Raw genomic sequence first — 27025 nt, 5'->3', positions numbered from 1 at the left:
TATAATGTTCTGATAAGAATATAATAAAATGTATTTTATTAATGAGAACTCCTTAAGTACTAGACACTGAATTAAGCACTTGATAGACTTCTTGTTATGTTATGTCTCTGTAGCAAAAAATGATCAGACTGATGGCTATAAATTGTACCCCCACATGTATCACTCTAACCTTGTCCTCCAATGCCAGGTTTGACTTATTTACCTATTGGCGTGAATTCCTATTTGGACACTTCATATGTTGAGGTCTGATTATCTCAGAGAGAAGTAAGGTATAGTATCTCATTCCCCAGGGATTTTCAGAAATTGTGAAAAGCTGAGGCTAAAGATACTGGTGATGAATAAAATGGAATTCATACCAGTTAAGTTCCATTGCCTGTCAGAAAATGAGCTAGCTGTTGTGTCTGTCCGAGATCCTGTGATTATCATAAAAGTCCTGCAAATGAGGATGCCTGGATGGCTCAGTGGTTGAGTGTCTGCCTTTGGCTCAGGACATGATCCCGGGGTCCTGGGAATGAGACCCGCGCCAGGCTCTCCACAGGGAGCCTGCTTCACCCTGTGCCTGTGACTCTGCTTCTCTCTCTCTCTCTCTCTGTCTCTCTCATGAGTAAATAAATAAAATCTTTTTTAAAAAAAATCCTGCAAATCAACTCATTTCATGGAAGGAAGAATTGATGCTTAGAGAGGAACAGAGATGTTTCCAAATACATAGTCCAATTGCACTATTGGGCCACTTTAAAGATCTTTAATATTTGTTAACTTTACAAATCTGGCATTTGTGGGGAAATATGGATTGTCCCAGACTGGCCACTCAACCCAGGAGAGCCTGGTCAGGACAGAATGATTGGTCACTCAAGTAGTCATGGCACACATCTGGAAGAGTTCTCTTTCCGTATAGTCTGCCCCAAGACCTTTCCTGCTAGTGGAGTTAAAAAGGCTATAAAAAATCACATAGGGCATCCCTGGGTGGCTCAGCGGTTTGGCGCCTGCCTTCAGCCCAGGGCATGATCCTGGAGACCCGGGAACGAGTCCCATGTCAGGTTTCCTGCATGGAGCTTGCTTCTCCTTCTGCCTGTGCCTCTGCCTCTCTCTCTTTTGTGTGTCTCTCATGAATAAATAAATAAAATATTTTTTTAAAAAATCACATATCTTCTCTGTCTTGTGATTTTGCTTTAGCAGAAAGTATCATAGATCAACTACACGGAGAGCACAAAAACTTCTTAGGAGGACTTAACTAAAAAATCAACATATGGAATGAGGATGAAGCTTTGGAAATTTGTAACTGGTATAGTGTTATTTTCCTACATACATCATGCCATCAGGAGCCCTGCCCTGGTTTGGACTAAACCATAACAAACAGCATCCATGAAAGGAGATGGTGGCTATGCCCAGAAGAATTTTTCTTTTGGGTTAATCATGAGATAGCAATATGGAAAGTCAGGTATTTCAGTCCTAGAATCCAGAGGAAAAGAAGCAGACAGCCACTAGGAGTGCCTGCAGGATGCCAGCCTTCCTACTCCAACCTCCCATTGACCTGATTGCCTCCTGATGGGGGTTTCTGTCTGGGGTTGTTGAGAACAGCCTGAGTGAGTCAGGAATCATCACTTCTTTGAGTCTTGAGATTTCCAGGGAGTATAGATGACCCAAGCTGCATAACTTGAGATGGTAGAGGGATGGCATCTGATTGCAGTCATAAGTGTGATTCCAGGGCTAGCTGCTGTGCCAAATGAAGAAGATTAATACGAATGTCACTGGAATAAAAGTGTCCTAAACTGGGACCTTTATTTTATAAATTAATTTTTTATTGGTGTTCAATTTACCAACATACAGAATAACACCCAGTGCTCATCCCGTCAAGTGTCCCCCTCAGTGCCCGTCACCCATTCACCCCCACCCCCCGCCCTCCTCCCCGTCCACCACCCCTAGTTCGTTTCCCAGAGTTAGGAGTCTTTATGTTCTGTCTCCCTTTCTGATATTTCCCACACATTTCTTCTCCCTTCCCTTCTATTCCCTTTCACTATTATTCATATTCCCCAAATGAATGAGAACATACACCGTTTGTCCTTCTCTGATTGACTTACTTCACTCAGCATAATACCCTCCAGTTCCATCCACGTTGAAGCAAATGGTGGGTATTTGTCGTTTCTAATGGCTGAGGAATATTCCATTGTATACATAAACCACATCTTCTTTATCCATTCATCTTTCGATGGACACCGAGGCTCCTTCCACAGTTTGGCTATTTTGGACGTTGCTGCTATAAACTTCAGGGTGCAGGTGTCCCGGCGTTTCATTGCATCTGAATCTTTGGGGTAAATCCCCAACAGTGCAATTGCTGGGTCGTAGGGCAGGTCTATTTTTAACTCTTTGAGGACCCTCCACACAGTTTTCCAGAGTGGCTGCACCAGTTGACATTCCCACCAACAGTGTAAGAGGGTTCCCTTTTCTCCACATCCTCTCCAACATTTGCTAAACTGGGACCTTTGTCTCTGCGTTCTAGAGCCTTGGGAGAAAGACATATACACAGACTTATATGTACATACATACAAATGTACATATACATGTATACATATTATTACACAGTAGTATATAATACGTTATAATAAGTACTTATGGAAGAAATGAAGTGTCTGCTTTAAGAATGTGTGTTCCAGATCTAGATCCTTTGGTATAAATTACTGTTCTTCCACTTAATCACCCAAGACCTTTGATAAAAATTTCTAGTGTGTCAGAGTCTTCATTTTTTCATAGGAAAGATAGAAAAATAATAAAAGCACCCATTTAGCAGGTTTTGTGAAGATTAAATGAGATAATGAAACCAAAGTGTTTACCGCATCATACCTGCCACATGAGAATGCCTTCAATATTGTGAGCTATTCATGTTACAAAAAATAAAATAAAATCTCTATTCTCTGAAAGTGTTTAAAATAATTAGTAAAAGATAAAATCTGCCTTTGTTTTCTTCCCTGTTTGACATAATTAATAAACAAGAAATACTTTTTTCTAGGAATGTCTGAAGTGGCCATTTATCTCCCTTTTTGGCTCCTAGCATCTGAAACCATTGTCTATGTCAGGGGAATTCTCCACCTTATAAGCCTTGGTGAAAGAATGGATTTACTTCCAGTATAGGAAGGAAAAGTTCCAGATACTGCTTCTCAGCGTTCCATACAGCTAAGTTCAGGTAGAAAGTGTGGGCTTTTCCAGATTAGACATGCTCCCCACAACTGCCACCCCTTCACACACACGCACACATGTATATGCAAACAGGCACACATGCACAAAGGGACACAAGCAAACATGCACACATGTGCACACACACACAGGGTCTGGAAGGAAATCCCTGGCATCAACGGTGGAGCAGGGGACCTCCCTCCAGAGTGACTATGGCTGTCTCCTCTTCCTCTCCTCCTTCTCATTTCTAGGAGGCACCTTCCTGCAGAAGAGTCAGTCCTCTTAGTTGTAGGCCATTGGCCTTCTGGTTTACCACCCATCTCCTCAAAATTCAATGCCTTGTGTGGATCACCTCAGAATTAGTATTTATTGGAAAGCAGAGAAAATACAGCAGCTGCCTCAGGAGGAAAATCCAGCCAACATGGCTTATTCTTCTCTTTTCTCCTCAAGAAGAACTCAAGTATGAGTTCGCATCAGTTCCACGTGTATGTCACAGAGCCAGCCCTAAGTTTTAGGGAGAATTGTTTCAAACTTTAATACATGCAAATATTTAGAGAAAACCATATGGAAATCATAAAAGGCAAACAAAAAATCTTAGCTGAGGAAAAGAGGAATGTGGAAAAACGCAGAAAAATAAAATACTAATAATATGTAACTGATTTTCCAGGCTACTACTTCAAAATGGTCATCAAAGCATTTTCACAATGAGAGTTGTGGCAAATAATAATGTTTGACAGTATAGGAATGTTAAATTTGAGACATGACAATATAAGTAGAAATAATATCTAATTATTAATAAGAATTTCATATATTCCAGAACCTGTGCTAGCAGTTATAATAAATCTGAAATACTCTCAGTTATTTAATATGCATTAACTTCTGAGATAGTATTGTTATCACATCCATTCTCAGATGAGGATTTTAAGACAGAAAGAGATTAAGAAATTTGCACCAGTCAGACAGCTCCTAGGTGACAGAGATAAACAGTTCTTCCCTTCAGACATGAAAAAGCTGTGTCAGTGACGTGAGGAAATGCTCAGAATATGAAGTGACCTGAAACAAGAATACCAAAACCCTGTGCATATTGCACCTGTGACTCATAAATGTATTTGAGTCCACAAAATAATATTCAAACCCATTAAATTACATATTCATGTAATTTCTAATTACAGAAATCTAGAACTTCACACACCATAATGAAAGAGTTGCAGCTCTTGGTGAGATACTCATGGGCATTTTTATCTTCATCTTTATCCATTTTCTTTAATTTTCTTCAAAGAATATTTTTACCTACATGTCCTACTTAGCAGCCATGTGACATTCCCTCATTCACTCATCACTCCTCTGTACCTCACCGCCCTGATCTATGAAATGAAAACAACAAGCATCCATATCATGTGATTCCTGTGAAGATGAAAAAGGTGAAGAACATTTAGAAAAAAATTAAAAAATTCTCTTTAAATATTTGCTCTTCTGAAATTAATATTTATTAAACATGCAATATATTAAACTATTATACCGAGAAAGAGGGGTGATATAATGGCTCCTGGCAAATAAAAACCATTCCAATTCTATAGAAATCAAGAAGCTTCCACAGTTCCTTCACATTCAGAGACCTGCGGAGACCACCAGCCCTATTTTGAGATGGGCACAGCAGCAGAAAGCCTGCAAAACACAGTGATCTCAGGCCCTGCAAGTATGCATTCAGCACTAAACAGCCAACAACCCACCTCATCCACCACTTCTTTCTTCTTGCACAGTTCAGGGCATGCCCTCAGACACTGAGTTAAGGGGCATGCAGCCATCAGGTTCCCACTTATCTGCTTTCTCCTTTAGCCTGGAAGACAGCATGTCACTGCTCCAAGTTTTCATCTTCTTCTCCTTCTGGGCTCCTGAGTCACACTTCTGGACGATTGCAGTCTAGATGAGTGAACAAAGAAATTCTGTAATATTTCTTATGCTATTACAGTTTCATTGGAAATTCTCTTCCTTTACTAATAGTTGGACAGGAGTTATCAAAAGTGGAGCAGTTCCATATGTCTATTTCCACAAAATTAAAGAAAAATATTGAGATATATTGCAAGATATCCAGCTCAAGTTTTGAAAAGGACACTGTTATGGGGAGGAGCAGAAATGAAATCAGGCTTTGAAAGGTCAGATTTTTATGATGTTGGCAAAAATCCCAGCTCCATGTCATTTGGATGGAAAGAAAATAGGTTAGGCAAAAAGTGTTCTTAAATTTTACTTCAATCCTCACTGTAAATATCATAGATAAAGATGTGGCTATTTACTACTGTGGTGATGGTACCCAGTGTCCTAAAACTGTGGAGAAAACCCACACAAGATCTCCTCCTTGGGTCTATGCCATCCATATCCTTCCCAACAGTGGCAACCACAGCCAGGTCCCCAGGGCTCCCAGCCTCAGCCTCCCTTAATCATCAGCATTTCCGGATCTTTCCAGGAGCCATCTTGGATTATGCTTGCACATTAGTTTCCAGCTGACCTCAGGAATTGTGCTTCCAAAGTGTTGTTGGACACTACTTCCCAATGAACTAAAGTCCTCTGTGGGGATGATAGTACACAGGCTGTACCACTGTCCATCATCTCAGCATCCAGAGACCCCAGTATGAGTAAGCTTCAGGTTGAGAGAGGGAATCACTGTGTGCCATTTTAATGGAATTTAAAAGAAATGCCTCTGTAATATAGCTTTTGTTGGTCCATTTTACAACTAAAAAAAATTAAAGCCTAAAGAATTCAGGCTTAATGTTCCACCAAGAGCTCTCTGAACTAGACTAATGGGCACTGAAAGGTTTAAGAATGCAATACTTTAAGTGAACCATAAGGGAGCTGGTGAACTGCCAGCTGATGTGTGACAGAATTGTCCTTTTTACATCTGATTTTACTTAGATTTTCCTTAAAGAACTACTGTTAATTATATGTGTTCTCATATTTACTGGCTCTTTCTTTGCATGGATCACTTCTTTCTGCCACTGACCTCATTCATGAAATGGAGATAATCACAACAGCAATCTCATGGAAATGTAGAGAAGATTAAATAAAATAATGCAAGAAAATGTTTAGAACATTGCCTGACAAATAGCAAGTCCACCATGGACAGTAGATGTATATTAATTATACAGTTTATAATTGCATATTAAACAATGCTTTGAAGATGATTATCTTCATCATGTGATATCTTGCTCATGAGACAGTTGCAAGGCCCAGGGCGAGTAGAAACTGGTTTCCAGAGACTGCTCCGACCCTTGTATCCCCAGTAATTGCGACCTAGTCCCTTCATGGAAGCACTCAGATTATAAATGAAATCTAATTTCTCTGAGTTCTAATCTTCGTGGTGATATCTCAATTAATTTTACAAAACACAACAATACTCTGTTGCATTTGCACATGGCCTATTCGATAACATTCATATATTTCAGGGTCTGATTGTTGTTCTTTAGTGCTGTGTTACAGAAGATAAAGGCCAGGTTTCCTATCTGGGTCTCAAATTAACAGCAAACAGAAACAGATAGATATAAGGGATGAACCCAACAGGCATGTTCTCATGTTTCCGAGCAATGTTTCTGCAGTATGGGATTCCAGGGGGAATAAGTGGATGTGAGAACCTCCTGCACCATTCCAGACTGACACATTCATACCAAGAATTTCTCTCCAGATTGGGAGCTCTTACCCTATTTGCCCAGCACTCATGGGGTGCAGGAAGCCCCAGACCTGCTCATATCTGTGATTGACATAAAGTATTCCAGGGAACAATGTAATCTATCACTTAATCCCAGAAACCAGAACCAGTCCCCTCTTCTGCCACTGGCCTGACCAGTCCTACTAACAGGGACTTGACTTCTTATCTGGGTGGGTGCAAATTTTTAAGGAATAATGAAAGAAAGTATATTGTGTGAAACTATAAAAACTCCTCTCCTAACTCCTGGAGTCCACATTCCAACCATAGGAAAAACCTATACTTTAGAAAATGTCCTAATATTGGCACCTCTGATAACGTGAATATCTGACCACATAATTACCACACCTGCCCTTTACCCCTGTTTCTTGATATAAGGGCAACACATTCATTCTGTTTCTCATTCTAAGAATCAGGTGGAGCTATCAAGTGCAGAGATGCCATGGAGGGCAGAATGAATTCCTCCCATAGCAGTGTCACTTCTCAGGGGCAAAATCAGGATCTTGTGTCCCACACCCTGTCAATCGGGTGATTCCTAACTGTGGTGGGTCCCCAGCAGGAGGAACCTGAGAGCCTGAGTCTCAACAGGGCCTTACCTGGCCCATAACTTGTCTACAGAAATAAAGGTAAGAAGATCCCTGAAAGGAATGTAGAGTCAGAAACAATGAACCGTTTCCAGAAAGAAGTGATTGAAAAGAAGGATCAAGCTTTTTACAGAATCTGTGCGAAATGCTTTATACAGATTATTTCATTTAATCCTTAAAAGAGTACATCGGAATTCAGCTGAAGTGTCTGCACAGGGACTGGTCTCAGGAGACGGAGCCACCCTGACTTTTTGATACACAACAACCATGAAACACTACAGTGATGAACAGGAGGGAAGAGGACACCTTATCTGTGTGGCTTTGAAGTCATAACATACTATGTAGCCACTAAAAACATCTTTTTTGAAGAATTATAAGTAAAATTTACAAATTTACTGAGGGCCAATACAAGTCTCCCCAGATCTAAGCCTTGGTGGGCATTTCTAAGGTGTACATATTAAGCTCCAAGGCATATAGTTCCAAGAGAGGACTTGATCAAGATGGAGAGCCAAAGATGGAATCAGTATTTTCAGCACTCCTGCAGTCAATATTTTATTGGTTTTTACTTTTAATAGTGAAATTGTTCGTATAACAATTTAAAATATAACTTGATATGACACTTAAAATAGCTATATATTTTATTTTCCCATCTAATACTCCTCCTATTCTGTAACTCCTTTAAAAAAGAAAAACTGAAAAGCTACAATTAATCATACTGACAATAAAGGTTACCATGGAACAGGCATTTCACGAACTAGTCTTAATTTTGCAAATAAAGTTTTATTGAAATACAACCTTGGCCATATGTTTACAAATTGTCTATAGGTGTTTGCATTACAATGGCAGTTAAGTATTGCAACAAAAACCCACAAAGCCTAAAATGTTGACCATTTGGCCCTCTATAGAACATGTTTGTCATTTGCTGCCCTGGAATTATATACTATGGAGTGGCATTTATTTTTGTTTTACATTTCACTATTTCTCAGTTTTTCCTCAATGACCCTTTTTTTTTTTATATTTTATTGGTGTTCAATTTACTAACATACAGAATAACACCCAGTGCCCGTCACCCATTCACTCCCACCCCCCGCCCTCCTCCCCTTCTACCACCCCTAGTTCGTTTCCCAGAGTTAGCAGTCTTTATGTTCTGTCTCCCTTTCTGATATTTCCCACACATTTCTTCTCCCTTCCCTTATTTTCCCTTTCACTATTATTTATATTCCCCAAATGAATGAGAACATATAATGTTTGTCCTTCTCCGACTGACTTACTTCACTCAGCATAATACCCTCCAGTTCCATCCACGTTGAAGCAAATGGTGGGTATTTGTCATTTCTAATAGCTGAGTAATATTCCATTGTATACATAAACCACATCTTCTTTATCCATTCATCTTTCGTTGGACACCGAGGCTCCTTCCACAGTTTGGCTATCGTGGCCATTGCTGCTAGAAACATCGGGGTGCAGGTGTCCCGGCGTTTCATTGCATTTGTATCTTTGGGGTAAATCCCCAACAGTGCAATTGCTGGTTGTAGGGCAGGTATATTTTTAACTGTTTGAGGAACCTCCACACAGTTTTCCAGAGTGGCTGCACCAGTTCACATTCCCACCAACAGTGTAAGAGGGTTCCCTTTTCTCCGCATCCTCTCCAACATTTGTGGTTTCCTGCCTTGTTAATTTTCCCCATTCTCACTGGTGTGAGGTGGTATCTCATTGTAGTTTTGATTTGTATTTCCCTGATGGCAAGTGATGCAGAGCATTTTCTCATATGCATGTTGGCCATGTCTATGTCTTCCTCTGTGAGATTTCTGTTCATGTCTTTTGCCCATTTCATGATTGGATTGTTTGTTTCTTTGGTGTTGAGTTTAATAAGTTCTTTATAGATCTTGGAAACTAGCCCTTTATCTGATATGTCATTTGCAAATATCTTCTCCCATTCTGTAGGTTGTCTTTGAGTTTTGTTGACTGTATCCTTTGCTGTGCAAAAGCTTCTTATCTTGATGAAGTCCCAATAGTTCATTTTTGCTTTTGTTTCTTTTGCCTTCGTGGATGTATCTTGCAAGAAGTTACTATGGCCGAGTTCAAAAAGGGTGTTGCCTGTGTTCTTCTCTAGGATTTTGATGGAATCTTGTCTCACATTTAGATCTTTCATCCATTTTGAGTTTATCTTTGTGTATGGTGAAAGAGAGTGGTCTAGTTTCATTCTTCTGCATGTGGATGTCCAATTTTCCCAGCACCATTTATTGAAGAGACTGTCTTTCTTCCAATGGATAGTCTTTCCTCCTTTATCGAATATTAGTTGCCCATAAAGTTCAGGGTCCACTTCTGGATTCTCTATTCTGTTCCACTGATCTATGTGTCTGTTTTTGTGCCAGTACCACACTGTCTTGATGACCACAGCTTTGTAGTACAACCTGAAATCTGGCATTGTGATGCCCCCAGATATGGTTTTCTTTTTTAAAATTCCCCTGGCTATTCGGGGTCTTTTCTGATTCCACACAAATCTTAAAATAATTTGTTCTAACTCTCTGAAGAAAGTCCATGGTATTTTGATAGGGATTGCATTAAACGTGTATATTGCCCTGGGTAACATTGACATTTTTACAATATTAATTCTGCCAATCCATGAGCATGGAATATTTTTCCATCTCTTTGTGTCTTCCTCAATTTCTTTCAGAAGTGTTCTATAGTTTTGAGGGTATAGATCCTTTACATCTTTGGTGAGGTTTATTCCTAGGTATCTTATGCTTTTGGGTGCAATTGTAAATGGGATTGACTCCTTAATTTCTCTTTCTTCAGTCTCATTGTTAGTGTATAGAAATGCCACTGACTTCTGGGCATTGATTTTGTATCCTGCCACGCTACCGAATTGCTGTATGAGTTCTAGCAATTTTGGGGTGGAGACTTTTGGGTTTTCTATGTAGAGTATCATGTCAACGGCGAAGAGGGAGAGTTTGACTTCTTCTTTGCCAATTTGAATGCCTTTAATGTCTTTTTGTTGTCTGATTGCTGAGGCTAGGACTTCCAGTACTATGTTGAATAGCAGTGGTGAGAGTGGACATCCCTGTCTTGTTCCTGATCTTAGGGGAAAGGCTCCCAGTGCTTCCCCATTGAGAATGATATTTGCTGTGGGCTTTTCATAGATAGCTTTTAAGATGTCAAGGAATGTTCCCTCTATCCCTACACTCTGAAGAGTTTTGATCAGGAATGGATGCTGTATTTTGTCAAATGCTTTCTCTGCATCCAATGAGAGGATCATATGGTTCTTGGTTTTTCTCTTGCTGATATGATGAATCACATTGATTGTTTTACGGGTGTTGAACCAGCCTTGTGTCCCAGGGATAAATCCTACTTGGTCATGGTGAATAATCTTCTTAATGAACTGTTGGATCCTATTGGCCAGTATCTTGTTGAGAATTTTTGCATCCATGTTCATCAGGGATATTGGTCTGTAATTCTCCTTTTTGGCGGGGTCTTTGTCTGGCTTTGGAATTAAGGTGATGCTGGCCTCATAGAACGAATTTGGAAGTACTCCATCTCTTTCTATCTTTCCAAACAGCTTTAGGAGAATAGGTATGATTTCTTCTTTAAACGTTTGATAAAATTCTCCTGGGAAGCCATCTGGCCCTGGACTCTTGTGTCTTGGGAGGTTTTTGATGACTGCTTCAATTTCCTCCCTGGTTATTGGCCTGTTCAGGTTTTCTATTTCTTCCTGTTCCAGTTTTGGTAGTTTGTGGCTTTCCAGGAATGCGTCCATTTCTTCTAGATTGCCTAATTTATTGGCGTATAGCTGTTCATAATATGTTTTTAAAATCGTTTGTATTTCCTTGGTGTTGGTAGTGATCTCTCCTTTCTCATTCATGATTTTATTAATTTGAGTCTTCTCTCTCTTCTTTTTAATAAGGCTGGCTAATGGTTTATCTATCTTATTAATTCTTTCAAAGAACCAACTCCTGGTTCTGTTGATCTGTTCCACAGTTCTTCTGGTCTCGATTTCGTTGAGTTCTGCTCGAATCTTTATTAACTCCCTTCTTCTCTTGGGTGTAGGATCTATTTGCTGTTTTTTCTCCAGGTCCTTTAGATGCAAGGTTAGCTTTTGTATTTGAGTTCTTTCCAGTTTTTGAATGGATGCTTGTATTGCGATGTATTTCCCCCTTAGGACTGCTTTTGCTGCATCCCAAAGATTTTGAACGGTTGTATCTTCATTCTCATTAGTTTCCATGAATCTTTTTAATTCTTCCTTAATTTCCTGGTTGACCCTTTTATCTTTTAGCAGGATAGTCCTTAACCTCCATGTGTTTGAGGTCCTTCCAAACTTCTTTTTGTGATTTAGTTCTAATTTCAAGGCATTATGGTCCGAGAATATGCAGGGGACAATCCCAATCTTTTGGTATCGGTTCAGACCCGATTTGTGACCCAATATGTGGTCTATTCTGGAGAAAGTTCCATGTGCGCTTGAGAAGAATGTGTATTCAGTTGAGTTTGGATGTAAAGTTCTGTAGATATCTGTGAAATCTATCTGGTCCAGTGTATCATTTAAAGCTCTCGTTTCTTTGGAGATGTTTTGCTTAGAAGACCTATCGAGTATAGAAAGAGCTAGATTGAAGTCACCAAGTATAAGTGTATTATTATCTAAGTATTTCTTCACTTTGGTTAATAATTGATTTATATATTTGGCAGCTCCCACATTCGGAGCATATATATTGAGGATTGTTAAGTCCTCTTGTTGAATAGATCCTTTAAGTATGATATAGTGTCCCTCTTCATCTCTCACTACAGTCTTTGGGGTAAATTTTAGTTTATCTGATATAAGGATGGCTACCCCTGCTTTCTTTTGAGGACCATTCGAATGGTACATGGTTCTCCAACCTTTTATTTTCAGGCTGTAGGTGTCCTTCTGTCTAAAATGAGTCTCTTGTAGACAGCAAATAGATGGGTCCTGCTTTTTTATCCAGTCTGAAACCCTGCGCCTTTTGATGGGGTCATTAAGCCCGTTCACATTCAGAGTTACTATTGAGAGATATGAGTTTAGTGTCATCATGATATCTATTCAGTCTTTGTTTTTGTGGACTGTTCCACTGAACTTCTTCTTAAAGGGGAATTTTAAGAGGCCCCCTTAAAATTTCTTGCAGAGCTGGTTTGGAGGTCACATATTCTTTTAGTTGCTGCCTGTCTTGGAAGCTCTTTATCTCTCCTTCCATTTTGAATGAGAGCCTTGCTGGATAAAGTATTCTTGGTTGCATGTTCTTCTCATTTAGGACCCTGAATACATCCTGCCAGCCCTTTCTGGCCTGCCAGGTCTCTGTGGAGAGGTCTGCTGTTACCCTAATACTCCTCCCCATAAAAGTCAGGGATTTCTTGTCTCTTGCTGCTTTAAGGATCTTCTCTTTATCTTTGGAATTTGCAAGCTTCACTATTAAATGTCGAGGTGTTGAACGGTTTTTATTGATTTTAGGGGGGGATCTCTCTATTTCCTGGATCTGAATGCCTGTTTCCCTTCCCAGATTAGGAAAGTTTTCAGCTAGAATTTGTTCAAATACATATTCTGGCCCTCTGTCCCTTTCGGCGCCCTCGGGAACCCCAATTAAACGTAGGTTTTTCTTCCTCAGGCTGTCTTTTATTTCCCTTAATCTATCTTCATGGTCTTTTAATTGTTTGTCTCTTTTTTCCTCAGTTTCCCTCTTTGCTATCAACTTGTCTTCTAGGTCACTCACTCGTTCTTCCACCTCGTTAACCCTCGTCGTTAGGACTTCTAGTTTGGATTGCATCTCATTCAATTGATTTTTAATTTCTGCCTGATTAGCTCTAAATTCTGCAGTCATGAAGTCTCTTGAGTCCTTTATACTTTTTTCTAGAGCCACCAGTAGCTGTATAATAGTGCTTCTGAATTGGCTTTCTGACATTGAATTGTAATCCAGATTTTGTAACTCTGTGGGAGAGAGGACTGTTTCTGCTTCTTTCTTTTGAGGTGAGGTTTTCCTTCTAGTCATTTTGCTCAGTGCAGAGTGGCCAAAAGCAAGTTGTATTGGGAAAAAGAGAAAAAGAGAGGAGAGAAAGAAGGAAAGAAAAGAGAAAGAGAAAAAAAAAGGGAAGAAAAAGAAAAAAAAAACAAAAAAAAAAAAAAAGAAAAAAAAAAGGAAGAAAAAGAGAAAGAAAAAGAAAGGAGAAAAAAAAGGGGGTGGGGGAAGGAAACAAATCAAAAAGCAAAACAAAACAAAAACAAAAACAAAAACAAACAAACAAAAAAAGAACCACCGGGGAGTATCTTCTGATTCTGTGTTCTTTAAGTCCCTTGGCTTCTCCTGGAAGTTGTCCGTCTAGCTGGTGTTCTGGGGGAGGGGCCTGTTGTGCTGATTTTCAGGTGTTAGCAGTTGGGGGAGCTGCTGTGCCCCTGCCTGGTGCAGGGCTCAGTGGGGGTTGTTTACCCCGTGAGGCCCCAGGAGGAACAGCCCCAGTGGCGGGGCAGCTCTGGAGCCCTGGATTCAGCTCCGGCAGGAACTCCGTCTGCAGGGCCTGGAGGCTCCGGGGCGGGGCCGCTGATCTGCTCAGCTGGGGCAGGAGCGTCCTTGCTGTCCTGGGCCCTCCCGGCCTCTGCCTGTCCCGGGGGAGGCGGGATCCTGGGCTGTGTCCCGGCGCCCTGTGCTCCGGAGCCTGCGCTGGTGGATTCGCGCTCCCGGGCCGCGCAGCCCCCTCCGCGGAGCTGCCGCCCGAGCCCCTCCGAGCTGCTCCTGGAACCGCGCAGGCCCCTCTGCACGGAGCCTCTTCCTCTGCCCGAGCCCCTCCGAGCTGCTTCCGGGGCCGCGCAGCCCCCTCCGCGGAGCCGCCCCCGAGCCCCCCGAGCTGCTCCGGGTCCCGCCGTGCGCTGTAGCCATTCAGGGAGCTCGGCGCACTCTCCCGGGGCGCAGGTGTCTGTTACTGTCCCCGGGAGCCCGAGGGCATCCCCGCCCTCCTGGGTCCTGCTCCACCTCCCCGCGAGCCCCTTTCCGCCCGGGAAGGTCGGTGCAGCTCCTGCTCCTCCGGGACGGGGCTCTCCTGTCCTGGGGACCCTCGCCCCGGCCTCAGCCCGGCTCCTCGCGGGGCCCCTCCCCCTCGGAGGCCTTTGTTCCTTTATTTCTTTTTCCCCGTCTTCCTACCTTGATAGATGCGCGAACTCTTCTCACTGTAGCATTCCAGCTGGTCTCTCTTTAAATCTCAGGCCGAATTCATAGATTTTCAGGATAATTTGAAGGTTTTCTAGGTAGTTTGGTGGAGACAGGTGATTTGGGGACCCTGCTCTTCCGCCATCTTGCTCCTCCCTCTCAATGACCCTTTTTTACATATACATCCTCCTCATATTATCTGTCTTACTCTGGATAAATTATTTAACATATCTTTGATTCAATTTCCTCATTTGAAAATAGAAAATATAATTATATTTACCTAGAAAAACTGTTGAGAAGAGTAACTCAAATAATACATACAAAATTTATTTTTAATTTTTATTTATTTATGAGAGTCACACAGAGAGAGAGAGAGAGAGAGAGGCAGAGACACAGGCAGAGGGAGAAGCAGGCTCCATGCACCGGGAGCCTGACGTGGGATTCGATCCCAGGTCTCCAGGATCAGGCCCTGGGCCAAAGGCAGGCACTAAACCGCTGAGCCACCCAGGGATCCCTACATACAAAATTCTTACAAGTGCTTGAAGCATGCCTAATGCTCACTATGTTGAAGCAGTATATTCCTTATATGGATTACTATGCTATTAGAATATAATATAACAAAATATAAAACAAAGACCATAACCTATTTTTTCTTTCTGCTTTATTTAAATAATAGAAATAAGTGAAAATACGCAACTTTTCTTTCAGAGATTTCTAATAGAAAACCTGCCACTGACATTCCTGGAATACAGCCACGCCTATTCATTTCTTAACTGTCTATGACTGGTTTTGAGATACAAGGCAAATCTGATGAATCACAACAGAGATTAGGGCCAAGAAGCTAAATAAAATATTTGTTATCTGACCCCCAACAGAAAAAAATATTGACAACCTCTTCTGTCCAAGAAAGAGTATGGAAATGAATTTGTAACTAGAACCAAAATTCAACATGCAATAAGAAATATTAATAATATTAATAAAGCTTACTCCATGAAAATGAAAACAAAGATTGCATGGCAAAAAGCAGCAGAAGTTAAATCAAAGGACAAATGACAAACCATGAGGAAGTGCTTGCAACCTGTAGAGCATGTAATGGTCAACTATCTCCAAAATAAAAAGAGAAATACATTTTAAAAATGGAGGTAATACATTTCAAATATCCTGTAAAAAAATGGCAAAAGACCTAAAAAACTAGCTCATAAAGAAAAATATAAAAATAACACTTAAACATATACAAAGTTGCTCAACTTCGGCTATAATAAGGTAATGATCAATTTAAACTACCCTAAGATACCATTTTTCATTCATGAGTCTGGCAAGAAAAATCATTTTGCAAACGACTCTGTTGGTAAAGGGCACCTGGATGGATCATTCAGTTAAGTGTTTGCCTTTGGGAACAGGTCAAGATCCCAGGATCCTGGAATGAGCACCTCTCATCCTTTTGTCAGGCTCCCTGCTCAGTAAGGAGTCTGTTTCTTACTTCTGTTTCTCCCTCTCCCTCTGCCTCTCCCCCTGCTCATGCTCTGTCTCATAAATAAATAAATAAATAAATAAATAAATAAATAAATAAATAAAATCTTTAGAAAAATAAAAATATTTTTGGGAAGCTTCCCTTTATGCTGCCAGAGAGGAACAGCAGCTACTACTAAAATCCTCCCAGACCTAATCTACACCATCACCAGTGTAAGAAATCAATAACTTCATCTGCCAGGGAAGGTGCTGGTGGAATCCCATTGCAGTTGAGGGAAGGCAAAGGATGCAACCACTGAAACTTTGCCCAAAACATCTTCTATATGTCCAAAAGTAACAAGTTTTCATTTGCAGAAGGATGGGCATCAAAACAATGGCCTGAAGTAGGTGGGCACCTTCTGCACTGGGGGTGGGGGACGAGGATTGAAAATGTTCCATCTCTGGAAAAAAGGCAGGAATACCATGTAGGTCGCATCCTTAAGACCCAGTTTCACTGTATCTGCTTAAAATTGAGACTTAATAAAAATATCAGAGAATGTCTCCATTCCTGACCTTTCATCTCCATGCTGGAAAACCTTGAGTAAAAGTCACAGTGGAATAGATCTAAGAAAGCTTCAAGAGGCAGACCTCTCTGGGGAGCAAAACAAGGAGAAGACTCAAAGACAAGTGAAGAGACAAAGACAAATTACAGCTAGAGAAATTTTAAGTCTTTGATCTCTGACAACAATAACTTTCAACCCTGATAACATAGCAACGAACTTCAAATCCAGTCTAACTCTCGACTAGTTAACCCAAACCCCCACACTAAAAGTCTACCAGGAAAGATGAGCTCATTTTCAAGCACAGGATATATTTAATTCAGTATCTATTATAACACAGAACATGTCCAGCTTTCAGTTGAAAAATGAAAGGCATACAAATCAAGAAATAATATAGCCTAAGGACACAAAGTAATCACCAGAACAGCCTGAGTCATGACATAGATGTTGGAAGTATCAGGAATTTAAAATAACTACGATTAATATGTTATATGCTCTAATCTAATAGAAAAAAATAGACAACATACAAGATCAGACAGGTAAATACAGGAAAAATTACAAAAAGACCTAAAAGGAAATTATGGGAAAGAAAAAAAGGAAATGCGAGAATAAAAAACACAGTAACAGAAAGAAGAATGCCCTTAAAGGCTCAACAATGGATTTAAGAGATATAAGGAAAGAATTACTTAACATAAAGATAGTCACTAGAAATTACTTACATTGCAATGGAAGGACATGAGAGAGAGACAGAGAGAGAATGATAGAGGAAGCAGGTCATCATTATTCATAGAAGAGAACTATAAGAACGCTTCCCAGTCTCTCTCTCCCTCTCTCACTCTCTGATTTGAACCAGTCATGGACATTAGTCCTTTAACAAGAAAATAGCTTCTTTACACTAATATCATTGGATGGTAACAATCACCCAATAATGAGAGGAATCTGCTGACTTAGTAGCCCTATGTTGCAGGATGTTTTGGTATCATTACCATGGCTCCCTTTCTCTGCAGTCTAAGAGTCTAACTTAGCACCCCTACCTCTTACTAAATCAGCTCTCAGATTTGTTCTGTGATCACCTCATTATTCAGCCACCTCTCCTGATAAGTGCTGGCAGGATGCTGCTCCCATCACAGGCCATCCTGGTGGCCTCCCTGTGGTTTTACCCATGGGAGATTTCATTCAGTGAACAAAGCTGATAACAAAACAAACAAACAAACAAAAACAAAAAACAAAAAAAAAAAAACACAACAACAACAACAAAAAAACCCATGGACAATTAAGTCAGCCCATTTGGGTGGGAGACAGTGACATAGTTAATCAAACAATGTTGATAAATTCCACCAAGACCTTAACTCTTCAGAAAAATATATAAACTCTAGACTCTAAGTTTTTCTTTAACAAATCTATTCTGGGGCACCTAGGTGGCTCAGCGGTTGAGCGTCTGCCTTCAGCTCAGGGCATGACCCCAGGGTCCCGGGATCAAGTCCCTCATCAGGCTCCCTGCAGGGAACCTGCTTTTCCCTCTGCCTGTGTCTCTGCCTCCCTCTCTGTGTCTCTCAGGAATAAATAAATAAAAATTTTAAAAAATGTATTCTGTTTTCCTGAATGTCAAAATTTTGCTGTTCACCTTTGTTTTTCTTTCAGATACAAATGCAGACATTTTAATAACACAACTCATACCTTCCATTACCAAGAGTAAAGGAAATACAGCATTTTTAAAATGCCAAATAAAAGCAGGTGTCTACAGGAAGAATGTATAAATATAGTGGTACCAAAAGAAGCCAGGCCATCTTCTAAAATGCATTCTGTACATTTTTCCAGTGAAAATATGGTTCATAAACAAGGTGATAGTGAGGAAAGATATGAAGCCAGTAATGACAGAAGGATTTGCCATCAAGTCTCAGGATACTCTGAGTTAATGAGGCAGCTGCTGGACTGTATTACTGTGCCTGCTGGGATGCACTGTATGGAAAGGTTCCACTGCCACTGACTAAGGAGCTCCCACAACTCCACATCCCTACAAACACATGCATACTCCTTTCTACCTACCAAAGGGACCTGGCTACTGTCTATATAGGATTTTTTTCCTGCATCCGTGTCCTCAGGAAGGTTTGAGCTAGGACCCCAAGCACCCAATCTGTGATGTTTCTTTCAGTATGTCACTTTATCTTCTATTTGTACTCTTTGGGGCCTAGGGTAGCTTTGGGCAGTGTGAATTTGCTTTGCTTCTCCATCTATGGGAGGCTTCCTGGGAAGGAAACTAACCAGTGTACACAATGGTGTGCTGACTTTCAATGAATGAATGAATGGATGATGGAAACTACAAGGCTTTGGAGTGATATAAACCTAGGTTTGAATTCCTGCTCAGCCAATTAACTGACAGCACAATCCAGGAAAGTTACTAAATCTTTCTCATAGGATTTCTGGAAACTGAAGGAGGTTCCGTACAGAATAGTTCTAGCACAGGGTCAATATATCACAGTGTCCTTTCCCATTAGCTAAACTGCTTTGCCTAGACATCTCAGCTAACACAGGAACACAGGGACTCTTTAAAACTTACATCTTACATTGTCCTCCAAAAAAATAGTAAACCATTAATAGTAAGTAATGAAAATAGTAATAGTTAGAAAATAGTAATAGTTTTCATTTTAAAAAAACTAAAAATTCTGAATAGAAAAAGAGTTGAGGGCAATAAACCAAAATACTTATTTTCTTCAAGATTTTCCTTCATTCACAGCAGAGTGTAGTAATGTCATAGCATGTAAAGCAATAACTATAGTCATTATTAATATGCCCAAGCTTTGTGAACTTTCTACAAACTACTCATCTACAAAAGGGATCTGCTTCTCTATAAAGTTGTTGGATTATTGTCTCATTTGTTATACAGAATACGACTTTTCTTCCGATCCTCATGATAACCATATGCCTTCCCACACTCTTGCAAAATATAGTGAAAAAATCTATAGCTCAAACTTAAAAAGAGCTCAAGGATAGGTGTTTTTTAAAAAGATTTTATTTATTTATTCATGAGAGACACAGAGGGAGAGAGGCAGAGACACAGGCAGAGGGAGAAGCAGGCTCCATGCAGGGAGCCCAATGTGGGACTAGATCCCGGGGCTCCAGGATCATGCCCTGGAGGGCATGAAGGCAAGTGCTAAACTGCTAAGCTGCCCAGGCTGCCCAAGGATAGGTGTTTTTGAAGAAAAAACCTAAAGGAAAAATGTGAAGGTGTTGACCCCAAAGGAAAACAACAATGAATTACTATAACAGGGTGTTTTGATAATGTCTTCTGGGCTCTCTCTTCTTTATACCAGGAACATAATAAAATAACACTGAGACAGATCTTTCTGAGATCTTTCATTAGTTCTAAAGCAAACCTTCCTCCCCTGTCCTCGCCTCTGAAGAACAAGGGCTGCCACTGCCTCCCCAGTCCTGATTCATGCTCCATCTTGGAGTCCATTCTGATTAGTCACTGGCAACTCCAACCCCATGTATTTATGTATATCTTTGGCTTGGGTTTGTAGGTCCACTCAACCTGTTCAAGTGCCTCTGATTTCTCTACGTTGCTTTTCAAATTAAAGTAACAATATGACAATCTCTTAGGGTCAAGTTTCTTTTACCTCAACACCAGAAAGAATATTGCACATACCTTGCAAGCACACTGAGGTTTCCCTCAAGAAGACCATGGTCTACTGGTACCAATGACAAGAAAGAGATCTCTGAAATGAATTATTTTTGACTCAACCAATGTTACTTGTGAGGCTAGCCCGATTCTGGTTTGGAGACAGATAAGAAAGACAACAGAGTCTTATCTGATAATCAATAATGTCATCAAGCCTAATGAAGCCATCAACTGGGATCTCACAAAATCAATATCAAACTGTAAAAAAACCTTTTTCCATTACTTTCAACTCTTTTCTCACTCGAGTAACCACAGCAGACCCTTTCCTGCTCTTAATCACAAGATCATAAGCTGTTGGAATAGGAAGGGCCTTTTGGACATACATAGCCCAATGCCGACATACCAAATTGGGATGTGGGAGCCCAGGGTTGCCAAATGCTTTGTCCAAAGCTAGTTAACCACAGAAACAGGGCTACATGTACATTTCCGAAGATCACAGAATAGCTTCCAAAAGGTTTCTTCTTTCAATATGTCAGACGACTGATTTTGTTTTCATTTTTTTAAATAAAAAATCTATTTTTCTATGGGAAATAGAATTCTACAAATTTCTCCTTTTATTCCAGGTAAATACTGTCATCATGGTAAATTATTTTCTCTTTTTGCATTGCCTGGTAAAGGTTCATGTTGCCAAATGATAAAAGTGGCTTACTAAAAAATGGATAACATTGTTCACATTTCTCAAGCATATTCTGTTGACATATTTGCATTTTCAGTTACTGAAGTATATAGTTTTTCAGAAATACGATCTTAAATTGCTAACAGACCAGGTCTGGTGTTCATGAGAACAAAAGGTCTTTTCCTTTGATGCATCTCTGAGTAGTTTCACACACTTGAACACCTGGAAATCAAAACCTCTTAATTCTCTGAACACTGTTCCTGATAATTTAGAAAGTCATTTGTTGACCACTTGGTCCTGATCTTTTCTCTCTTTTTTATTCTTTTTCCCTTTCTTCCTTCCTTCCTTTTCTTCTTTCTTTACTTTTATTTGTTCTTATTGTTTCTATCAGCACTTTTCCATGATTACTGCCACCATTGAAAACAGACATGTGGGTCAATTAATCAGAGGAAAATTTATAAAATAAGAGATGCATGAAGTCTATATTCAAGGATTTCCAAGGGAACCTGGAAGATCAAATTGTTAGTACAAGGTTTCTACCTATTGGTCATGCCATGAAGCTTAGGAGAAGGCTAATATTTTTGTGGAACCTCTAACCAGTGTGAAAACTCCGGCTGGATCAAGATTATTTGCAGAAGGAACTAATCTCATAGTAACTCCCCCTGGTAAGTAACTTTGTTCTATTTTGATCCTGTGAAATGAAAAACTAATAGATGCTTTTTAGAGAAAACAATGTGGGATCACCTCAGCATACAGATAGTAACTTTGCAGCTACTGGTCACAATATACTATTATTCTCAATATATGGAAACAAAACTACTTTGTAAATGGTTTATTTACTTCCCTTCTTACAAGCAGATTGAAAATCTCCTCTTAGAAAACACACACACACACACACACACACACATAGATAGATTCAGGCTTGAAATTAAAATTCTTGTGGACCATGTCTATAACCATAGGTATAAGTTATTAGCTCAAGATTTTTTTCTTGTTGATGGCCTTTTGAAACACTTTGATTAAGTACCTCTAGCATTAGTAGTGATCTTTTCTTAATGAATAATGTTCCTTTCTCTAATAACTTGCAAAACCTGCAAAATTGCTTTTGATTTTATCTTTTAAATTAATTAATTTTTTTTGCTTTTGATCTCATCTTTAACAGCAGTGCAAGAAGTTTAACCCTTACAGTTAATGACTATAGAACATCAGTAAATTCCACTCATTCTTAATACTTTAGCTTCTTAGAGAGGAGGCTGAAACTAGTAAAAATTTGTGCTGCTTTGAGTCTTCTGATATTGCATAGAGATGATCCAGCTTAAAGGAATTTGTGAGTTCAAAGCTTCAGCTTGAGTTCACAAAAAGAGTATGAGAGTCTGTCAACATGATTTTATATCCTTGTTTTTTCATTTATTGTCTCAGTAAACATTTATTAAAGGCAGTTTCTATGCTGGACATGTGAGGTAAATAGGTGCACAAGACACAGTCTCAACACTCATAAGCTTGTAGCCTAGTGGATAAGTATTCTAGATTGTGATTTGACTGACCCATAAGTTTTTTGGCTTGTGACTGCCAGAGACATAGAATGACTTGGATTCATGAGCTCTTTTCCTTCTTATTTTGTATAATACTTACTGCTTGTAAAATCCATATAGTTTATTTAGCGGATTATTTGATAAAAGGGCCCCAAACCATCCCATTAAAGAGAATAATAGTATTAACTGATAATTATTGAGAACCAGATGCCACATTGAAGAGATTCAGTGCTTTATCTCAATCCTGAATGGCCCTATACAAGAGCTCCTTTTATATCAATTTCACAGTAAAGAACTTAAGGCTTAGGAAGTTTTGTTATTTGCCTAAAGTCACCTGCTTAGTTACTGTGGGAAAGTTTGGGACCTAGTAGAGACTTATCCATTCCAAAGAGCTTGGCTTAGATCATTTTGCCCTATTAGAAACAGTAAACCATTTTTAAAGTTCTGAATATTTACTCTTCTGTAGCCTGACTTTTCCAATCAACTCTTTAGTAGGATGCTTAACTAGTAATAGCTCATAATTTGTATTACCCTTCCTGTAGAAAACAATGCTTCTGCTTCTAATCATGGCACTAACGTTGCCTCCCTTCCTCATGATCAAGTAAGTCATGTTGAATATGCATTTATTAAATTCTTACAATGTAATTCTAAGGGTATTTCTATAAAATGTCAAGTCCTTATGACACCATTGCATTCAACTGTATTTCTCTATTGGCATCAAATTTGCTGAAAATATTTCAGCTAGCAGAAGAATGGGAGTGGTTGTACTATATGCTTGACTCAATCGCATAACTCAGAGTTGCCTTCCCACTCATGCTGGGACAGCTGCAGAAAGACAAAACCAAATAGAATCCTCTGAGGAACAGCACAGGATTTTAAATCAATGGCCTGGAACCTGGTAGAGTAATTTCAAGTTCAAAGGAGCAGTCTTCCAGGAATAAATAGGTTAAGAAATCATCATTAATATTTTAGACTCTGTAACAACTCCTCTGGTCTATCATCAGTGGGGATTGGATTCTGAAAAACCCTTACTTTATAATTAAACCAGATACCCACCCCTCAATACATAGAAAAATAATACTGTAAACATATTGAATATTCATTTGTTAAATACTCAACTATATTATTTCTATTTTTGTTCCTCTTTGAAAATTATAGAAACAGTAAATCTAAATTACACACTAGGAAAAGAACTGATATGATACATGAAAACCTTTTTTTAAAAGAAGAGATTTAGAAGATTCAGGAAAACTTTCAGAAAAGATAAAATCATACACACCAACCTTGTGAGTGGGATGAGGAACACAGACCCAAGCTGCCTAAGGCAAGAGGGGTCAGTTCATCAATATTTGACTATGTTCACGTCTAAAGTGATTTTCCTTAAGTTTCATCTTTGTTTAATGTTAGTAGGGACCATTTTATATATGTATATAGAGATATTGAAAAAATATAGGCACAATTTTTAAAGAGATGCAAAGGGAGATTTCTGTAAAAGCTTTTGAGACAGTGGTATTTGTATAGCAGGTACAACAAAGTATTTGGTCCTGGCACAGTGCTCAGGGTTACAGGTAAATATTTTTTAATTCTTCCATATAAACAGGGAAAGAAGCCAGGTGATGCAGGGACTGTAAGGTAGGTGCTGGCTCAGAATTCAAGGATTTGTTCCCAGTTTGGTCATAAATAGCGGCAGGATCCTTGGGGAGGTAAGTGATTCTGTGTCCTTGGAGGTAGTTGCTGACTGAACTAGCGTGGAGGACATTAACAAGGAGCTAAGTAGCTGCAGCAACTGAGGGTTCCTAAGGGGTGAAGATGTTAGATATGACTAACATATCTAACCATTTAGGATTTCTGCATTGAAACATTTGTAAAAAAAATTGTGTATCTTATTTATCTTATTCCAAAAATAACCAATGGAAAAGAATGAACCAAAATTGATAAATTTGCCATTTGTCTGAAGGTAATTCATATCAGGTATCTACACATTTAACAGTACAAACATATCCAAAAATGTCATAAGCCGAGTGTTTTTTTTCTAAATTCAGTCTAGTGAATTTGTTCATTTTTTATTAGTCTTAGAGTTGAAATTTTGCCTGGATGAGAGAGAACATTCACAGGGATGTTTCTACCCTACAGAATTTATTCAAATAAAAGTTTTCAAAGAATTTTCACAAAGTTGGTAAAACATGGCAAAAACGAAAAATATATATTTTGATTTACTTAGTGGTTGTAATCACAGGCACAAATGAATTCATAAATTAAAAGGCAATTTTCTGGTCCACCATAAAGGCTCACAGTAGGAGTTTCAAGCCAAACATTCGGCATCACCTGGCCGAAAGTCAGTTTGAGGTAGAAATTTCTGGTGAGATCTTGGAATACGTATAGAATGTACTGTTGGTGGGAAAGTGTCGTTTGTTTGGACATCATAGGTGAGGCAGTTCCATGAACTGACCCCATATTACTAGGCTTTACTAGCTTCCCTTTGATTTTCTTAGCATTGGAAATGTGGTGGATAAGACAAGTGATTGCCTTAATAGATGTGTGAAAGGCATATTTTTATTGATGATGGTTCAGAGAATTCCAACATAGTTGAATAAAGTGAGGTGCAAAGGAAGGAATGCATCTCTGTGCTTGATGGCATAGTTCTAAGTGTTACCCCCAAATACTGCATTCCCATTAGTGAGTGAAGATTTGGTAACATGAGATTAAAATGTCACGTTGGAGAACAGAATCATCACCAACAAATTGCTAAAATAATGGTAATAACTATAATTATAATCTCCCACTTTCATAGCATGTTTAGATGTGGAAATCTTAGGGGAGATTTTAATTCCAATCCTTACAGTAAAGGCCAGCATAAGACAGTATTGTGCAAGTACTATAATAAACTCTGACTCTGTGTCTGTGTAGACTTGCATAAAGTGCTCATGCACAACATGTATAATTGTCTTGACAGTGTTTGGCCCAAGAACAAAGTTGATCATGACAGGTAACTTTTGTGAGTTCACCTATTTCCTTTTCTGATGGTGAAAGGGTGTCATAAGAGAGCCTGGACTTTGGACTCAGACTGACCTAGAGCTCCAGCTCTACCACTTGCTGTTTTCTGGGCAGCTACTCTCTGGTCTCAGTTTCCTGATCCATAAGATGGGATAACAGGATGTATTTAATTTAGGGGTCATGTGAATATTGAATGAGACACTGTGAATAAAGTACCGGGCACATTGTGTAACACATAATGGGTGGTTGCATGCATGTTGCCTCATTTCAAACCCAAGGGGAGAATTGTATCTAGTATAGACAATGGTTCTGCAACAAAAAAAAATGAAATTAAGATGTGATTTTTTTGGTATTTTTGTTTTTGTTCTATGTACTTTAAATCTTAGTCCTTGGGGCACCTTGGGGCTCAGTTGGTTAAGCATCTGCCTTCTGCTTGGGTCGTTATCCTAGGGTCCTGGGATTGAGCGCTGCTCAATGGGGAATCTGCGTCTTCCTCTCTGTCTACCACTTTCCCTGCTTGTGTGCTCTCTCTCTGTCAAATAAATAAAATCTTAAAAAAATAAATCTTAACATTTTATCTTAATTTATATCATGTCTAACACTAACAAATTTGGGCTTCATGCTCATATTTAGTAGAAAAGCAATTAAATTTTAGAGTATTTAGAAATACAGTTACATTTATAGTTCACACTTTAAATATACTTAGAAATGCTCTAAATTTGAAAATCACATGTATATATGAAATAGTAAAATTATATATTTAATAGGAAAAAATGAGAACAAGATAGAGAAATTTTGAATCCATATTACATGTGGTTTTGAATCAATATTAATATGTGGAAAAAATGAGAATAGAGAAATTTTGAATCAATATTAACATAATAGCACACTTGATTGAAAATGTGTTTGCATTTGGTTAATTTATATAGAATTCATACTGCTTCATCTTAATAAAATGCCTACCACTCAGGCAATTAACCTCAAACTTTTTTTATTAGGAACATATATAAATGTATTAGACAAACTTGCTTATTTTGTAAACTGGTTTCTAGTTTATGCACCAATGAAATGACCTTGGGCATAAAATACTCTGTTAATAGTTTAAAAAAGAATGTTGAAAGAAAAAGAATGTAATATAATTACCCAAAATATTGGCACCAACCATATATAATCAAGTACTCTATTTAATGGTCAGTTAACTATCACATTGAGAAAGTTATGGCTCTCAAGATTCATCCTATTCTGAAAATAATGAAATTTTAGGAATCTAGTTAAGGAAAAGGAACAGGATGTAAACATAGGGTCTTACCATCCAGAAATTTTCCAAGTTTGTGATTTGATTTTCAAGTTCTTTACTATGATAAATCAGAAGTATTCCTATAAGAAAGCCAAATTTCCTAAGATGAAAACAAGACTACTGTATTGATCAGAGGCAAAAATTATGTAAATATCATATACCTTGGGGATCCCTGCGTGGCGCAGCGGTTTGGCGCCTGCCTTTGGCCCATGGCGGATCCTGGAGACCCGGGATCGAGTCCCACGTCGGGCTCCCGGTGCATAGAGCCTGCTTCTCCCTCTGCCTGTGTCTCTGCCTCTCTCTCTCTCTCTCT

General features: G+C 39.2%; 1 long non-coding RNA gene and 1 gene segment (V, D, J or C); one reads left to right on the top strand and one right to left on the bottom strand.

Moving 5' to 3' along the window:
- Window positions 1-27025, top strand: part of LOC140613128 (T-cell receptor gamma chain C region DFL12-like) — a 45835-nt gene that overhangs the window by 5771 nt on the left and 13039 nt on the right. Inside the window, 2 exon segments of the C gene segment in view lie at window positions 10886-10893; window positions 23946-23989. Of these exon segments, the coding sequence occupies window positions 10886-10893; window positions 23946-23989 (52 nt within the window).
- On the bottom strand, window positions 1924-27025 carry LOC140613129 (uncharacterized). 2 transcript variants are annotated; one of them, XR_012014262.1, is made up of 3 exons: window positions 26874-27025; window positions 4688-5088; window positions 1924-4572 (listed from the first exon to the last, which is right to left on the bottom strand). It is a non-coding gene; the product is annotated as an uncharacterized lncRNA (long non-coding RNA). The 2 variants fall into 2 exon arrangements; XR_012014261.1 differs by lacking the exon at window positions 26874-27025 and adding an exon at window positions 14580-14731.

The sequence above is a fragment of the Canis lupus genome, chromosome 21 (assembly GCF_048164855.1).
Source record: "Canis lupus baileyi chromosome 21, mCanLup2.hap1, whole genome shotgun sequence".
NCBI classification, from domain to species: Eukaryota; Metazoa; Chordata; class Mammalia; order Carnivora; family Canidae; genus Canis; species Canis lupus.
Note: the sequence above shows the minus strand (reverse complement) of the source record. Positions and strands in the feature narration are given on the sequence as shown.